Source organism: Myripristis murdjan, chromosome 16, assembly GCF_902150065.1.
Source record: "Myripristis murdjan chromosome 16, fMyrMur1.1, whole genome shotgun sequence".
NCBI classification, from domain to species: domain Eukaryota; kingdom Metazoa; phylum Chordata; class Actinopteri; order Holocentriformes; family Holocentridae; genus Myripristis; species Myripristis murdjan.
In genome coordinates, this window is record NC_043995.1 from 22,273,351 (window position 1) to 22,290,456 (window position 17,106).

Consider the following 17,106-nt stretch of genomic DNA (forward strand, 5'->3'; position numbering starts at 1 on the left):
ACTTGAGATGTCAGTTTGGGCTGATCTGACTTTTTTTTTTTTTTTTTTTTTAATTAGCTTTTACATTTTGTAAATGTTTCCTTTTAAATTTACCATCATTTTTATGAAAGTTTTTGTGATTCAGAATTTTAGTTGTTTTATGAATACTGGTTCATATCTATTTGGCCCATTAATGACATGTGATATCTCTTACAGCAGATAATAATAATCTTGCCATGTTAGAAAGATTGACTTTATCTAAGTGGGCTTATTGAAAAGAATTGTTCAATAGTTCATCATGAGATAAAATTCTTTGTGATTTCAATCATGATAACAAAGTTATAATAACCTGCTCTCTGAGCCAGCAGAAGTTATTGAAGGCCTTGAACCAACAGGGAGGTAATTTATTACAGATAACGAGTTCTACTATATTGTCACATGCACTCACACATACTCCCATTTTATACGTATTATACGCTCTAGTTTTAAACTGTTCAATCATATCAGGCGTCTTGACTCTGGGAAATTATTTATGTTTTTCTAGCAGTTTTTCCAAAGAGGACTATATGTTTTAACGTCAGGCTGAAAACTTGAAGTTGTAACTCTCTGATGCCAACTATTTGACAATCTGTATTTAACAATATCATATAAACTTAAGAAATATATTTTTGATAAGTTGTTGATCAGTGCTGTACATTTTATTGAATCAAAGCTACAGTGTGCGCTACTGGTTTTATAAAACACAGCGTGTCTTCTCTTTGATGGAAGAATTTACCAATGATTTACTACAAAGTGTGTGAAAGAAAGCAATAAGAACGGCGGCCCCCCAACACGAATTCCTCAGCCAGAGTCTGTGTGTGTGTGTGTGTGTATGTGTGCGTGTGTGTGTGTGTGTGTGTGTGTGTGTATGAGTTTGGCTTCATGATTTATGCCCTGTCTTGTTCTCTTTAGACCTTAGTTACCCATTATTAAAGGTAAAACCACATGTGTAGTCAAAGGGAAGGTTGTTGTTCTCGCTGCTAAGCATGAATTTCCATAGCTTTGATTCACATATCCCAGTTTTGTTTCATTGTGGTATGTTTTGCAGTATTTCACTGTCCACTCCCTGCTATAGTTTCATCAAATAACTGTGGTGTGTCACATCGTGAACATGTGATGATCAGGAGGCCTTTTTTCACCAAGGAATTGCGTAACTCTGTTGGCGTTGTATTTGCAAAAATAAATAAATAAATAAATGTATTTTAATAATGCAGCCGGATAGTTCATAGTACATGACCCACTTTATTGTGCACAATGACCTACACACATCCTATATACTAACTTTACAAAATGATTTATTTTTATCATGCGTTACAATGCAAGCCCAGTGACTTCTGTATTCATGGAGGTCACAATTGTTTATGGTCACTGTTTTTCATAGATACAGTGCTTCCAGTAAATATCATAAATGGAGTGGAAATTTTATTGAGGAAGTTCAGTACTACTCAGTGGTTGAGATAGCATACAGAATTTTATCTCCTTTTACAATGAAACAGACCTGCCCAATAGATAGAGTGACCCATGCACTTTGGCAAGTTGTATCTTACTGATCTGCCTTCTCCTAGATGACTGTTACTGTCACTCAGGCGGTTAAGTAAGCCCAGTGTTTCAGCAGAAGAGGAAATTAGTTAAATATTGTGTCTGTTCTGCCCGTGAGAAAGGAAATCTACATTCAGCAGTGTTTAGGGAAGCTTCACACAAGTTCATACACACTATTAAAGGCTGCTTTCAACTCACTTTAAGTTACTTGATGACGTTTGAAGGCATTATTAGTAAAGACTAAAAAATCACAAAAAAGAATTTTACCTTTATGTCCAGCGAGATTCACATTATGTAAAGACAGTAAGACAGGTTTTCAAAATGAGTTCAACATTCAACAGCAGCAATAACATGTCTATCAAATCCTGCTATGAAATATAAATTAACTGAAAATTAACTGAATTACTTCCATTCGTTGTAACTGTCATGGCAACACACACACACACACACACACACACACACACACACACACACACACACACACACACACACACACACACAAAACAGTTCCAAATTTTATGTTTTCCTCTGGCAGAGAGAGATGTAAATAAAGAGCAGACAGCACATTAGAAAATAAGAGAGGAGCTGTTTATATGCAAAGTATATGCAAAATAAGTCCATTTCCAGCAATGACACTGAACATTTCCATTACATAAATAAATTCAAAATAAATTAGAGTGTGGAGCTGTAACTGACTGTCTCATATTTGGATGCATGGTTCCTCTCCCTATCACCTCGTCTTGCTCTTCCATTTGTCTTTTAATGTTGAATTAAAGAATGAAATGATATTTTCCCCCTAAGTGTTCTTTATTGTTCATTAGTGCAACATCAACTCTGACTGCATGCTTGTATAAACGTAACTTATGTCGTATTAAAAAAACTTGGCACATTTTGTACCAACCTTTCAAAAGTGTATGGATCATATCTTAATTATTTCAGACTGAGTAAACATTTGTAACTTCCACATCAGATAGCAGCAATACCTGAAAGAGGAGGGAAGGTGTGGCTGTTTGTCAGAATAAAAAAGGGGACACAGTGCCACCCAGTGTTTCATGTAATACCACCCACCTACGCAATCTAATCCAATCCGATACAACTGTTGTGCTCTAAAGTTTACTTTTCTCCTGCCTATAATGCTCAGGTTTTCTTTTTGTCACAGTAATAGGGGTGTTCATTCAATTCTCTGTTTGGCATTGAGCTCATAGTTAGTGGTGCTGTTGTACTGGACTGCCTTTTATTGCGAGGTGTTTCTGATATTCTGTCCCCCCTCATGTTTATAAATGGGGAGGGCAAAAAATTAGAAACACCTCTCAATATGATGTAGTCTAGTACAAAACCTCTGCAAACTACAACCTCACTAATAAACATAGAATGTTATGTTATTTTAGGTTTTTGTAGCACTTTGAGATTCTTTTATGAAAAGCGCTTTACAAATAAAATTTATTATTATTATTATTATTGGAATTAAACTGACACATTCTCCACAATGTTAACAAAAACTGAACATTATAACCTTTATTGAAAAGTAGAATTTATGGCAGAGTTTTTGCATTAGATTGTACAGGTGGACATAAAAGTGCCCACGAGTGTGTATTGCAACACCTCTGACCTGTATTTGCAATATAAGAGGACATAATTGTTTCCCTTAAGTGTCACACTGTGCAAACTATATTACATAATCCAGTAAATTTTGATGTTTAGTGATAGGATATTGGGAAATATCCTATTACTTAAATGTGTTTGGGCTACTATATACAGCAAGACAACTTTCAGCTGGCAGCTCATGGTTTGGATATAAAGGGATAGGTTCCTAATTCAGCTCATTAGAATCATAAGGAAAATGTGTACACTATCCCACTGGAGGAATCTCTGCTCCATTTTGTTGCTGGCACTGACAGGTAAGACGGCTAAATTTACTGACAGCATTGACATGGACAGATTTATTCCAGCTATACACCACAGATACCAAAATATTCATTTTTAACAGATGGCCCATGTAAATGCCATATCCAGCGTGTATCCCATTCAAACAAACAGGTTGTTGCTTATCTTTTCTGTTTAGAGTATAAAAGGATATTTTGGATCCAGATAGAAAAATGCATATTAAAGGTATGAATACTGAATCCACTTTAATTGACACTGCAGACAAAACAAAACACAGCCATCTCTGACAATGCATGTTGATTAGATATTTTTAGTATTGAAATACTAAATGTGTTTTCATGGTGCTGTAAGTCTTAATAAAGTCTCTCTCAGCAGGGTTGAACAGTTGGTCCAGTGTTTTAGCAGCAAGTGAGTATTAAAACTAAATACCTCTGTTGTATCTTTGATGGTATGGGGAAACAGCTAAACGTTAAATAACGCAATATACCTTGCCTGCTGCAATCACACTGATTTATCCTGTCTACCAGGCGGACCAGATGATCTCTCTGTGTTCCAGAATGGTCCAGTTATGGCTGGTTTCAGCACCACTTTCAGCTGTTCTTGTTCTTGCATCCCACAATGCACCTACACCTGGTCTTTTAAGGGTCTGCAGATAAATGGGAGCCTCCTATCCTGGACCCCAGATGGACTGGACAGTGTTGTTGACTTTCAGTGCACTGCCAAAAATCCAGAAACTGGGAAAACCATTTCTCGCATAATCAATGTGGAAATTAAAAGTAAGTCCTGCAAAAGAGCTGCCCGTTTGCTCTCTGGTAAAGTGGTGTGCCAGCTTCATCAGAAATTACTTCATGATTGTTAAATACAATAAAGGTCACAGGGGTCTGAAACATAATGATCCTCACTATCTTGGGTGTGTTCTGCAGATCAAGTTTCTGTACAAATCAGTCCACAACACTCCCTCCCGTCTGTCAACCACTCCCAGAGCCTGGTCTGCCAGGGTGCCACTACAGGTTTGCCAGTGGTGTGGAACAAAAATGGACAGGAAGTGCGCCCACGTGTGGGGATAAGCCTACAGGAATATAACACCACACTTCATTTTGACTCGTTGGTGCCCTCTGATGCTGGCTTCTACCAGTGCACGGCGACAGTGCCTACACTTGAAAAGACTACTGTTTACAGCAGGGGATATCTGCTGAGCTGTAAGTATCTGGGGAGGGATGGATGGATGGGTGGGTGGCACACATTTTATCAATGACAGAGGCCGATGTTCAAGAACGCTGTGGGCTCATATGGATAATAGACTTAGCATTATGATTATTATGATTATTATTATTATTATTGTTAGTAGTAGTAGTAGTAGTAGTAGTAGTAGTAGTAGTGGTAGTAGTAGTAGTAGTAGTAGAAGAAGAAGTAATAGTAGTGTAATATTGTTGTTTTGTTGTTGGAGTTTTTATTTGTATTTTGCTGTTGAAGTCTAACAGGTTTTAGGACAAATTTCCGTTTTGTGAAACTGAGACAAACTTGTTCATCTTTCGTAGTTGATCCATGGAACGTCAGCATCAGTGGACCAGACAGTATTTTCGAACGAAGAGAGACCACATTCACCTGCCTGACAAGCTGTACCGTAAATGTTGACTGTACCGTCAGCTGGCAGTTCAGGTCGGGTTTCCCCACTGGCCTCTACCTGTCTATAAACAGAAACGTGCTCAAATGGACCCCGTCAATTCCAGGCACATTCCAAAACATCACCTGTGTGGCAGAAAATAAAGCAGCTGGACGCACCGCTGAGGCCACCAAGATGGTAAAAGTTGTAGGTAAGGTCAGCTTCAGTGTACAAGCGATTTCCTTTTCTTATGCACAAGTGTGAATGTAAAGCATCAAATTTATACTTTCCACACTAATGGTCTCTTTTCTTCTGTTTGTCTTGTTTGACTTTGCACAGGATATGTACTCTCTGGATCAGAAACGATGCAGCGCAGTGGACTATTTTCAGTGATCCTGGGCCTGGGACTGTTTCTCTTAAATTCTTAGTTCTGTTTTGTGTTATGTTATTAGATATTATCTTTATTTTATAGCCTTATGTCAAAACATACACTTTTTTAGACTCATGACATGATATACAAGAACACATATATAATTAATAAAGTGCACCTTTTTGACACAATGGACTTGCCGTAGTCCCAGTTGATCATAAAACCCCACTGATTAATAATTTCTCAGGTACCTGTGGGTTCAAAACAATGTCATGGAGAGACAGAGATAAAAGGGAGATGTAGAGATATAGTGTAAAATGCACACCATGTAAGCCATGCAGAGCAATACCTCTGTTATGGAGTCTACTGATAAACTTTGTCCTAGTATCAAAATTAATGACAAAATGCTGGTGGCATGAAAGACGTGTTGACATTGCTTCATAGCGAAATAATGAATGAGGTAATTCTGTTAGTATTTTGAATTTAGCATTAGTTGAGAGATCTGTGATTTATACAAGCGTGGGCAACTGAGGAATTGTGTGCTATTTTCTGCAGCTGTGATGTTGGTAAATTTGTAAATAGAAACCTGCAACTACCTGTATTTTGTTCATAATCAAGCAGCAGTTGGTATAAATGAGAAGCTCTTTTTTATGTTATCATTTTTTCTACTGTTTTTCAGTTAGGTGGTAGGTTAGAGCCCTGTCTTTTATTTATTTTTTGTCAGGGAAGTTGAGAATTGGAGTTGAATGATTTTGTTTGTTGTTTTGGGTCATGCTCCACTCCAAAGCTAAAGAAATAAATAAATAGATAAATAAAAGAGCGGCTACATTGTGAGCACTGATTGTTGTTTGGCTGTCGATTCCTGGACGAGTGGGAGCTCAACACGTGTTGTGTCCAGGTTTCTCCCAGACCAGGGACAGAACAAGCAGTGAGAGGTGGGGGATAAGCTGCCCGAGGATCTCGCAGCCCTCAGTCTGTGGCGCACACTGTTGCCAACAGCTAGCAGCCAGTAGCTTCTGTGAGGTGAAGCAGGGGACAGCATTAAAAACATGGCCTTTTCTGTATAGAACTATATCAATAAATTTCAGGTCCAAGGATTTAATTTGTGCTTATTGCTCAAACATGTCAAGATATTAACATTACCAACCAAAATGACCTTAGTTTCTTGTTAATGAAAGGCCAAAGAGTGACTAAGGGCACACTATACATAAGATGCTACTCTACTCTATTTTTTTATTTATTTATTTATTTATTTTTTTTTTAATTAAAAATAATTTTTCTGTGTCCCAATACAGTGTTACCTTTCCCTGTGGTACTGGAAATAGCATTCAGTTTATATTTTCCAGGGTGTTGTATTGAAGTTTAAAATTCCAATATCATGGCAGCCCTAGTTTATACATTTCACACAAACTTCCATGTGCTGCCTGTGAAAGGCAAAATTCATATTTTTGTACCCCACGAAATTGTGTTCCTTCCTGACCTTTGGGAAATGTGAGGTGTGGCAATAGGTATGGCCTCACATTAAAATGGATGTTACATCTCAACACATTCCTTTCACACCATGAAAATATGTGGAAAGGTTGGTCATGGAGCAAGAAAGAACTGATTCACTTTCCATACTGACTCGCCAAAGCAGGGTGCGGCCATAGATGTGAATATCACATAAAAGGAATGTCCTAATGCATTTATGCAACACCATGAAACTTCATGGTACTGTGGGTCACGTGGCAATGAGGAATAATGTTACAGGACGTTTTGTGTTCATAGCACCTGAATCATCTTTATCAATACTAATTATTTGTCATTTATTTCACTTGTTTTCACTTATTTTACTGTAGCATTTTTGAGTTGCAGAGGATCTGAATAATTTCAAAATCTAGATTGTAGTAGTGCACGTTCTTTTTGCACAATTTTTATATTCTTGAGAGTATTTTTGTTCTTAAAGATAAACCGCCACATTTCACAAGCGGTTTTAATCTGCTCTGCCATGTTCTTCTTCGTTTCTTTTCTTTTCATTTCTTTTCTTTCCTTCTCAGTTGCTTGATCAGGAATTGTTGTAAATTACAGGGCAAAGGATGAGTTTGAGGATGTTAGAAACACACACACACACACACACACACACACACACACACACACACACACACACACAAAACCTTAATATGTGTAATTGATATTTCTGTTTATGATTATGGTTGACTCGGGTATTTAAATCAGCAATGGGCCCTTAAACTCTGCTCTGACAACATGGGCAGACAAAATGATGCAACTTCAACAGGGCTGTCTCTCTTAGCTGATCCTCTGAAAAGACACTTTTTCAGACAACATTACATTGCAAATTATATTTACAATATAACAAAAAGATTAAAAAAAAAAAAAAAAAAAAAAACTGTCTCCCTGAAGCAGCACCTGTTTGACTTCACAATTTCATAATGCAGGGACTTCTGAAGTTTATCAAGAGGATATTGTGCAATATCCACCTCTTAGGGTGTGGTTGGATTCCTTTAGTTTATCCAACAAAACAACTTCCAGCCGTCATGTTTGTATAAAAAGGAGATAGGTATCTAACTTGATTCACATTAGATTCAATCATGAGGAGAACAATATGCTTCTGGAGGAATCTCTGCACTGTTTTGCTGCTGGCACTGACAGGTAAGTTATGGCCCTTATTGACTGGGTGGGTAATGGGCGGGATCAATTTATTTGCTCGTAAATATTCTATTTAGGATCCAAATACAAAAACATTAATAATTTAACAGAAGCCTGAATTATTGTTCTGAATACTGACTATATGTGACGAGACACAGAAAAAAAAAAAAAAAAAAAAAAAAAAAAAAACTCCTTTATTGCCCGACTGGATTCAGAGAACAGGCATTAATTTAATACTTTTGAAAATAATTACAGTTCTGACAAAATCAGTTCATCTTTAGACCTACTTTGTTATGTTCATTAGTGAAATCACAACAGGGATTTGTTTTCCTACAAACCTGTCCTTACACATTTTCCCTTAATACTGTCCTCTAACTACAAAATAGACTTAGTTGTAGCAGTAGCTGAATTAACATGAATTAGCAGTATTTCAGAGTACAGCAATATAAAAACAATCTGTTGGATAATTCGTTTACTACTCAGATAACCCAACAGACAACAGATAGTCATATAGATACTCATGTAGATACTATAATAGTAGACAACAGTAGTGTCCTGTCTAAATAAAGAAAAGAGAAATACAACACAAATAAATGCATTTGTTAAGTCATACACCAGTTTACTGGAAAATGGACATTCATGGATAAAATACACCCTTGCAAACAAAATACAACCGGCGTCATGAACTCAAAACTCACTCTAGTCTTGCGGTCTCATGGTTTCAAATGGGCTGTGCTGGTACAAACAATACCTGTTGCTCAACTAGTCCAAACTTGAACTCCTCAGGCAAGGAATTTTAGCTGTTGTTCACCACATACAGGATAGATCTGAATGAGGAGACGGCAATGTTCGTAAATTTGAAAAAGAAAATTACATGCCCCTCAGTGGTGACAAGTGACAATCATATTTTTATATGTCTGATATGCATTTTTATATGTCTGATATGCACTCTGCTATGCACTCCACTAGTAAGAAAGCACTAATAAAGATGCTGCCACTGCTGTAATATGCAATTTAAACTTGATTTTTCAGTGATATATGTTCAGGAGGGCTTGTGTCTCAGCAGAGCTTAAATTCAAGACTCAGTCTAGTGTGCAGCTTGGTTGGGTTTGGCAGGGTTAGGGACACATTTTACTGAAGTAGAAGGTTCAAACTAGACTCTGATCATTTGTTCTCTGCAATGGATATGGTTTAAAATGTAATGAAGTACACTTCTCAAGCAAAAATGTACTCACGTAAGAATAAGTAAAATTACTGACTCCAAAAAGTGAAAGTATACAAAAAACTACTTGATTACAGTAACATGAGTAATACCTCCACCTCTGTACAGTACATCCAGTCCATGGCCAAGCCTGCAGGCTATCAGTGCATATGATATTCACATATTCAGCTCCAACTGGGCAGTTATGCTCTGACAGTGTTTAGTTTGTGTTTGTCATTGTGCAAAATGTGACTATCTCTGACAGCACATGTTGATTAGATATATTTTGTATTGTGGTACTGAATGTGATTTAATGGTGTGTGTTTTGATAAATTCTCTCTTAACAGGGTTGAACAGTCAGTCCAGTGTTTTAGCAGCAAGTGAGTATTCATCCTCACACTGAATATCACTGGAGAGTCCTTCTTTTATTCCAAACAAAACAACAAAATACCTCTGATGCATCCATGCTGGTGGTTCTAGAAATCAGAGCTTACTGCCAAAAGTTAAATAGCACAGCATACCTTGTCTGTCATAGTCACACCAATTCATCTTCTCTACCAGGTGGACCAGATGATATACTTATCACCAGGTTTACCGAGGTGATAGCTGGTTTCAGCACCACTTTGACGTGTTCCTCGAGTAACTGCGTCCCACAATGCACCTACAGCTGGTCTTTTGAGGGTCGCCAGGTCGATGGGAGCCCACTAATCTGGACCCCAGATGGACAGAAAAGTGTTGTGGATGTAAAGTGCACAGCCAAAAATACAGAAACTGGGAAAACCTACTTTAAGTCTGTGAAGGTTGAAAGTAAGTACTGAAAAGGAACTGCCTGTTCGTTTTCTGGTAAAGTGATGTAAGAGCCTCGTTATGGACTTAAAGGGATGTTTCATCCATAAAACACATTTTCAGTCATCCTCTACTGGCCTCCTTGACAGCAAAAACTCAGTAGAGGTTTCTGTTTTCTGTTTCAGCACAAAAAAAACTCCTCCCCACTCCCAAAACATTTCAAGTAATGGCCTTTTCTTTCCAGATTGATAAAAGTCCACGAAAGCAGTCCAAATGATTAGTTAGATTAGTTGATGCCCAAAATTTAGTGTTAGGAGTCGACCATCTTCTGAATGACTGAATTAGGATACAAGTAAGAAGAATAATTCACGTTCCTCACAATTAAGATGTCCCAGTATCTTAACAGCTCCCACACCATGACTTTAATATCCTCCATATCCTTTTGATGGGTGAACTGATGGTTCATTGAGGTGAGGAGCATTTAGGACTCATCTGACAAAAAAGTGGAATAAGCACAGAATTTATCAGAAAGTCGGCTGACATCTGAGAAGCATTTAGACTCAGCCATCAACTTTCATGTTTTGTCATTTGATTGTAATGAGTAGTCGGCTCAAATGTGCACTGTGTACCTCTACGGAAAACAAGTTTGAGAACAAATTTCAATTTTGTGAAACGGAGACAAACTTTTTCATCGTTTGTAGTTGATCCATGGCACATCAGCATCAGCGGACCAGACAATGTTGCTGAAGGAAAAGAGACCACATTCACCTGCTTGACAAACTGCCCCATCAGTGACTGTACCGTCAGCTGGCAGTTCAGGTCGGGTTCCCCCAGTGGGCACTACTCTACAAATGGAAATGTGCTCAGATGGACCCCTTCCACTCCTGGCAAATCCCACAACCTCACCTGTGTGGCAAAAAATAAAGCAAATGGACACACCGCTGAGGCCAACAAGAAGGTGTACATTACAGGTAAGGTCAGCTTCAGTGTATAAATTATTTGTTTTTCTAAGCACAAGTGTGGTTGCAATATCTTACGCAATCTAGACTAATGCTTTCTTTTTTTGTTTTGCTCTTTTGTCTTCTCTCTTTAAATTTCTCCCCGGATCAGAGTCACACTCTTACTCTGGAAGTGCACTCGATGCCGGTGCCATCGCCGGGATAACGATCGCATGTCTCATAGTTGTCGGAGGGGTTGTTGGTGGAGTCGTGTACTACATGTACAAAAAGGGGTAAGTATTAAAACATTGTCTCCATAATTCCAACAGCTAGCCATTTCCATTTCACTTCATTGTTATCATGTATTAAAAAACATCATGGTGGCTTTGTATTGGGTTAGTTTAATGTTGGTATTTATTAACACATGACAAAAACCACGTGTTTTTTTTTTTTCTTCTTTTAAACAGTATTGCCTCTTCCATAGAACTGCCTTTCTCTGTTTTAACCAACATCCATTGGTTTACACTTTTGTATAATCCATACCAGCTCAATACCCTGTTTCAGCATGAAATATATAAAAAAAATACAAATATTTGCCTCTGCTCTGCGGTACCAGTTGCACTTGGCATATAAGCTCAGACTATCCTAGGTGATCAGAGAAAGCCTGGTGTCCTATAGCCGACCAATGAGGCCTATGAGTTTGCACAAGGTTACTTCTGTTAGCACACAGAAAAATGCCAAATACTGCCTATTTGTTACCTAATTTCCACAGCAATGACTCATTACTTTTTTTTTTTAACAGAAAACTGATGAACAACCAATCCTCCAACACTTCTGCCAGACCTGCTGATTATCTGTGAGTGTTTCTCTAAGTAAGTATGATTTGGTCAAGTTTCAGACTGGCTTTATGCAGGAGGTGGCTGTGTGTGTATCTTTGTGTGTGTGACTGTATCTGTGTGTAGCAGAAAAGAGAGATGTGGGGTATGTGCATGAATGTATGCTCTCAATACCTTTAAGTAAAGTTTATTTCTCATGTGTTGTTATATAGGTGACAACCAGGACAACAGAGCACACCAGGTAAAGTCTACACGTATGTTTTAGAAATTTTTAGAAATTTGAGGCTTCATATCTAAATCAGTGAATCTCAATTTACTTCATTCAAATGTGTGTCAGAATTACTCAGTAAGCTATTTCCACAAGTGTGTCAACTGCATATGCATCATACACGTACAAATCCAAGATAGGGGGCAGCAATTGACTTTCTTCTTGATTGAGAAGAAAGTATCGGATTCATCCATCACACTCCATGAAGCAATACCTTGACCAAAAATATAAATGTGTCCCACCACCCACCTAGTAACTTCATTCAGCGTTCCAGGTTAATCAGTCTTAACCATACAGCACTTTTCCCATCAAATTAATACTGCCATACTACTGTAAACATAAGTTATCCAACATTTGAAATTGAAATTAGATTTCTTGGATTTTGCCACAGGCCTTCATTACAGTGAATCTAAAACTGAATTGACACACAAAATAACCCTCCAATATCCCATCCTTCTTCCTCTTGTCCTAAGATCTGAACTATGCAGATATCAACCATCTCAGGAATAATGGCAGTCGGACAGTGCAGATAAGGATGCAGCCAACTACAGAGTACGCCGAAGTCCGAGCGAACAGCGCGCCTAGGGCAGCATCGTCCCTTCCTTCTTATGACGTCCACATGCAGAAGAGGACGGGGCCTGCCCTCCAGCCAGCTACCCAGCCTGGGCCAAATGTTACTAGCCTCCACCAAAATTTGCACTCAGTTCCTTCAGGGACAAATGTGGACTAGAGTTTGGCCAGTCAATGCACTTTAGTGATTTGCATTTACACACAGTATGTTGCAAATGTTTCATTTTAAATTTTCCATAATTTTTTATGAAATTTGTATTTGATTATGCCCCTTAATGACATGTGAATGACATGTTGGAAAGATTGACTTTATCCAAGCAGGCTTGTTGAAAGGGATTGTTCAACAGTTCATCGGAGATATAATTCTTTGTGATTTCCCTCATGATAACAAGGTGATAATAACCTGCTCTCTGAGCCAGCAGAAGTTATTGAAGGCCTTGAACCAACAGGGAGGTAATTTATTACAGATAACAAGTTCTCATAGACCACATGCACTCACACATACTCCCATTTTATATGTATCATCCTCCAGCTGAAGGTACTCTACTCTAGCTCATGTAAAATATCTTTAATCATATCAGGCATCTTAACTCTTATTATTTATGTTGTTCTAGATGTTTTTCAAAGAGGGCTATATTTTTTAATGTCAGGCAGAAAACTTGAACAAGAATTCCTCAGCCAGAGTTTATGGCTGTACTCAGAACTGACCACTACATGTAGTAATAAACACGCTATCTACTACATACTGTATACTGCTGTTTATAGTAGTATGCAGTATTAAACTGTTAAGCTAAATCAATTTAATTTGCACTATGCTCGGCCGGGCTTTACCAGTTTCAGATGTCCTGCCAAAAAAAAAAAAAACAAAAAAAACAAAAACTGATTGCCACCCACAGGAGCGCACACAACCTGTTACAGCTGTATTGCCTAGTTTCTATATGTCCACTGCTGCTTTATCTGCATCAAACAGTCATAATGTGCAAATACACTTAACTTTATGTCCCTAATAATAACAAAGGAATGTCTTTGTGAAGCATTAAAGGTTCCTGTAATCAAATAATCACAATATTGCCTGTTTTAGCGTATTCAGGCATGCCGTTTATGTGCTTACGGTCTATACTATGGTATTGTAGGGTTATTATGTGTTTGGTATGTCTAATCCTTAGTAAGGCCTATGTTTGGGAACTTGACTGTAGTTAACATGATTATGAAATAAAGAGGTGATCTGTTGTAATTGGCCTCATGACTGCATTATTTCACCTACTCTGTGCCCTAGAATAGATCATAGTCCTTTTCATGAGTTTAAAAATCTGTAAATACTTCTGGTTGGTGTATGATCCCGTTTTGTCAGACACCAGCTTTGGAAAGCGTAAGTAAATTAAAAACGTAACTGCTATCTGACAGTTTGAAGGAAGGAGATTCACCGTTGTCCCCGACTTTGGAGACAATGGCCACCTTCACGTTTCAGCTGTCTGTTTGGCTCAAGTGTGTTATGTGACTCAACTGAACAGGTGAAATGTGAGTATTTTGTCCTCCTTGACCTGAAAATGAAGGATGTGTTGCCTTTTCACATTTTCAGGAAAATCCAGGTATTATGTGTCATCTCCTTGAAACTCAGCGACTGGATGCCTCATTACAGGGAAGAGAGACAGACACTTGTGGTGTCTGTTTCCTCAGGTCTCTCCCATGTCTGTTCGATGGTGAAATTCTCTTTCACCAGATAGAGCAGCATCAACAGTTAGTTCCTCCTGGCAAGTTCAAACCTGTTGTGTGAAAGGTCTTGCGCAATGACACACTCTCAGAAAATAAAACACATAATTGTACCTTTAGGGGTGCAGCAGCTTGTTGCTGGGGCAGCACCCTCCAAGGGGCAGCCTTTGACAGCCCTTGACACTGGGTACTTATTTTTTGCCCTTGTGGTTTGTAACTTATAGAGAACAGCCTTGTTCCCATGTTATAACTACAATATTGACTGATGGATAATTGTATGATCTGTATAGTGTTGTAGGGTTTTCAGTTCAGTGTCAAGGCTACTCAACCATAGCATACAAGTTAAAATCTACATTAAATGAATATTTTACCCTCTTTCTTTCTTTCTTTCTTTCTTTCTTTCTTTCTTTCTGTCATGGTTTGTGTTTATTGTGTTTTGTTTGATTCTGTTTCATGTGTGTTTCTGTCATGGTTTTGTTTCTTGTGTTTTGTTTGATTCTGTTTCATGTGTTTCTTTTGCCTGGTTCTTTTAGTGATTTCACCTGTGTCTTGTTTGCTCCTCCCAGTGCCACACCTGTCCTGTGTCTGTTAATCATCCCTGATTGTTCTGATCCCTCCCAGTGTTTAACCTCAGCCTATCCTCTGTGTTCTCCTGTCTTGTGCTCCAGCACCTTCCCCAGGTGTGTCTTGTTTGATCATTTAGTTCTTGTGTATTTAAGTCCTGTTTTGAGTTCTGTTTCTTGTTGGTTCATTGTGTTGTGCTGTGCTTCATTGTGTTCTGTTGCGTTCTGCTTCCTGCCTGAGTTTCTTGTGTTCCCTGTAGTTAATTAAATTTTGTTTGCCATTGAGCATTTTTTGCCTGCAGCTCCTGCTTTTGGGTCCTCCATCTTCCATCCCCCGTGACACTTTCTTTCTTTCTTGTTTGTTTGTATTTGGCCTAACAAACACCGTCTCCTGATATTGTAACTTAACATTGAGAGAAACTGTTCATATATGTACCTTTTACTGCTTGGCAGCAAATTTTGACTCTGAAAAAGGTTCACACAATTACTTCGAGGTCCAATGATCAGCCTTTGGAAGTACATTTGTGTAGATTGTACCTTTAGTGAGAGTGTACTTCTTTATGCCACTAGATGGCGCGCCCGATTAGAGTGATACAATACAGAGTGAAGCGGCAGGACTGGCAGAATAAACTGAGTGCTCTCTTCGTCTTTCTTCTAATTTCAGAGTCAGAGGAGAAATGGTTCTCAATGTTCACTTTTTAGTTAACTTAATATTAGTTGCACTGGATAAGAGTGTTGCACAATTTAAAGAAATTACAGTGCAAGTTTTTGTACAACTTGTATACTTGTAGATTACTCTTCTGCTCTGAAAAGCAAACTGTATAATCTAATATCTTGTTCTGTATTGTTGTAATTTGCCATGTTCCTTTCATTTACAGTGAATTAGCGTATTGTACTGTGAGCTGCTGCTTTGTTTGTCCTAAGGGAGTATCTGCCTTGCAGGACTCATGACTCATCTGAGGCAAAGAAGAGTATGCTGTAGGCTGTCTGTATAAATGTCCAAATAAATTTGAAAAAGAAACTGTCCTTTTTCTGTCATTGTGCAGCTCAAATTTATTCTTATTTGTTTATAACAGCAAAAGTACTCAGAGACCCCTCATGCACACCCACTCAACTAATAATTAATATACAAAATAAGAATTTAAGAAAAAAAAAAAAACATTATAAAAACATGTTATGTGAAAATATGTTATGTGAACTGAATTTTCTATTTATGATTGAGGATTCAGTTGATGTAATCACCTAAGTCGCCCTTAAACTCTGTCCTCTGGTGTTGTTAGAAGTGTGAGTGTATGAATTAAGATACTGGAGTGAAAAGTGGTGCCATCATTTCCTGTGTTGGATTTCAGGCCCATCACAGAGAGGGCCTCATGAGGGCCCTGCTTCAGGCTCCATCTGGAGTCTCGGCTGCAAACATGACTGGGACGTTGTCATGTTGGCAAAACTGTGTCATTTTTAAAAATAGCTCATTGAAACACAGGATCTTATAAAACTGGCTGTTGCCAACATTACTATTGTTTCATTTGCCTGTTTAGTTGTTTAGTTTGCCTGTTGTAGACTCACCATCAGATTTCATGCTTATTCCACAAGTTTAGTCAGCTGAGGCTTAATGGTCCTCCCTTCAGTCAGCTGGTGCACTTTAAATACATGTCGTGCCTGCTGAGCCTTCTGCGTGATTCACTCTCCAGAGCCCACGACAAATTAGATCAGGGATAATCAAGTAGTTCAGGCCAAAAAAGTATAGATTACAACAAATACAGGAAATGACTAAAAAAAAAAAAAAAAAAAAAAACACCAGAAAAATATATTTGCAATTATTAGGACTTTGTATTTTAAGTTTAATTGCAAGAAAATGCTTAATATCAATTCACAAGAAAATCTAAAAATAGTTTTATCCAAAAATGAAAAATAAAAAGGACTGAAGTGAATTTAAGCTCTATACTATCCACAGGCTCCTGGGATTCAGAGGGTTAAATGTAAACCTTAGGGTTGCAGTTATTTCTGCACAAGTCCTTTGGGAGTGGATTGGCTTTTAGGGGGCCTCCATCAGTGTCCTCCCGGGCCCCATGGGTCCTGCATGCCAGACTTTGAGTATCTACACCTTAGATCAATTCCAAGAGTGATAAGAGTGATTTCTGCCAGCCACCAGAATCTACCTGTGGTCATTACCATGA

At 38.2% G+C, this 17,106-nt stretch overlaps 2 protein-coding genes across 3 annotated transcripts; both read left to right on the forward strand.

The window, feature by feature from the left end:
• The first annotated feature begins 4,289 nt into the window (after positions 1–4,289).
• Positions 4,290–5,678, forward strand: LOC115373647 (uncharacterized). Its single transcript, XM_030072138.1, has 4 exons — positions 4,290–4,320; positions 4,365–4,640; positions 4,980–5,255; positions 5,384–5,678. Exons 1-4 carry the CDS (start codon positions 4,290–4,292, stop codon positions 5,470–5,472), a joined length of 672 nt encoding a protein of 223 aa, XP_029927998.1. The 3' UTR covers positions 5,473–5,678.
• A 2,307-nt stretch (positions 5,679–7,985) lies between these two features.
• On the forward strand, positions 7,986–13,880 carry LOC115374264 (uncharacterized). Of its 2 annotated transcripts, none has more exons than XM_030073113.1 (8): positions 7,986–8,063; positions 9,609–9,641; positions 9,823–10,068; positions 10,749–11,018; positions 11,158–11,278; positions 11,788–11,857; positions 12,034–12,062; positions 12,563–13,880. In XM_030073113.1, exons 1-6 carry the CDS (start codon positions 8,003–8,005, stop codon positions 11,843–11,845), a joined length of 789 nt encoding a protein of 262 aa, XP_029928973.1. In that variant the 5' UTR covers positions 7,986–8,002; the 3' UTR covers positions 11,846–11,857; positions 12,034–12,062; positions 12,563–13,880. The 2 variants fall into 2 exon arrangements, with proteins under 2 accessions (XP_029928973.1, XP_029928974.1); XM_030073114.1 differs by having other exon boundaries at positions 11,788–11,841.
• Positions 13,881–17,106: the final 3,226 nt, after the last annotated feature.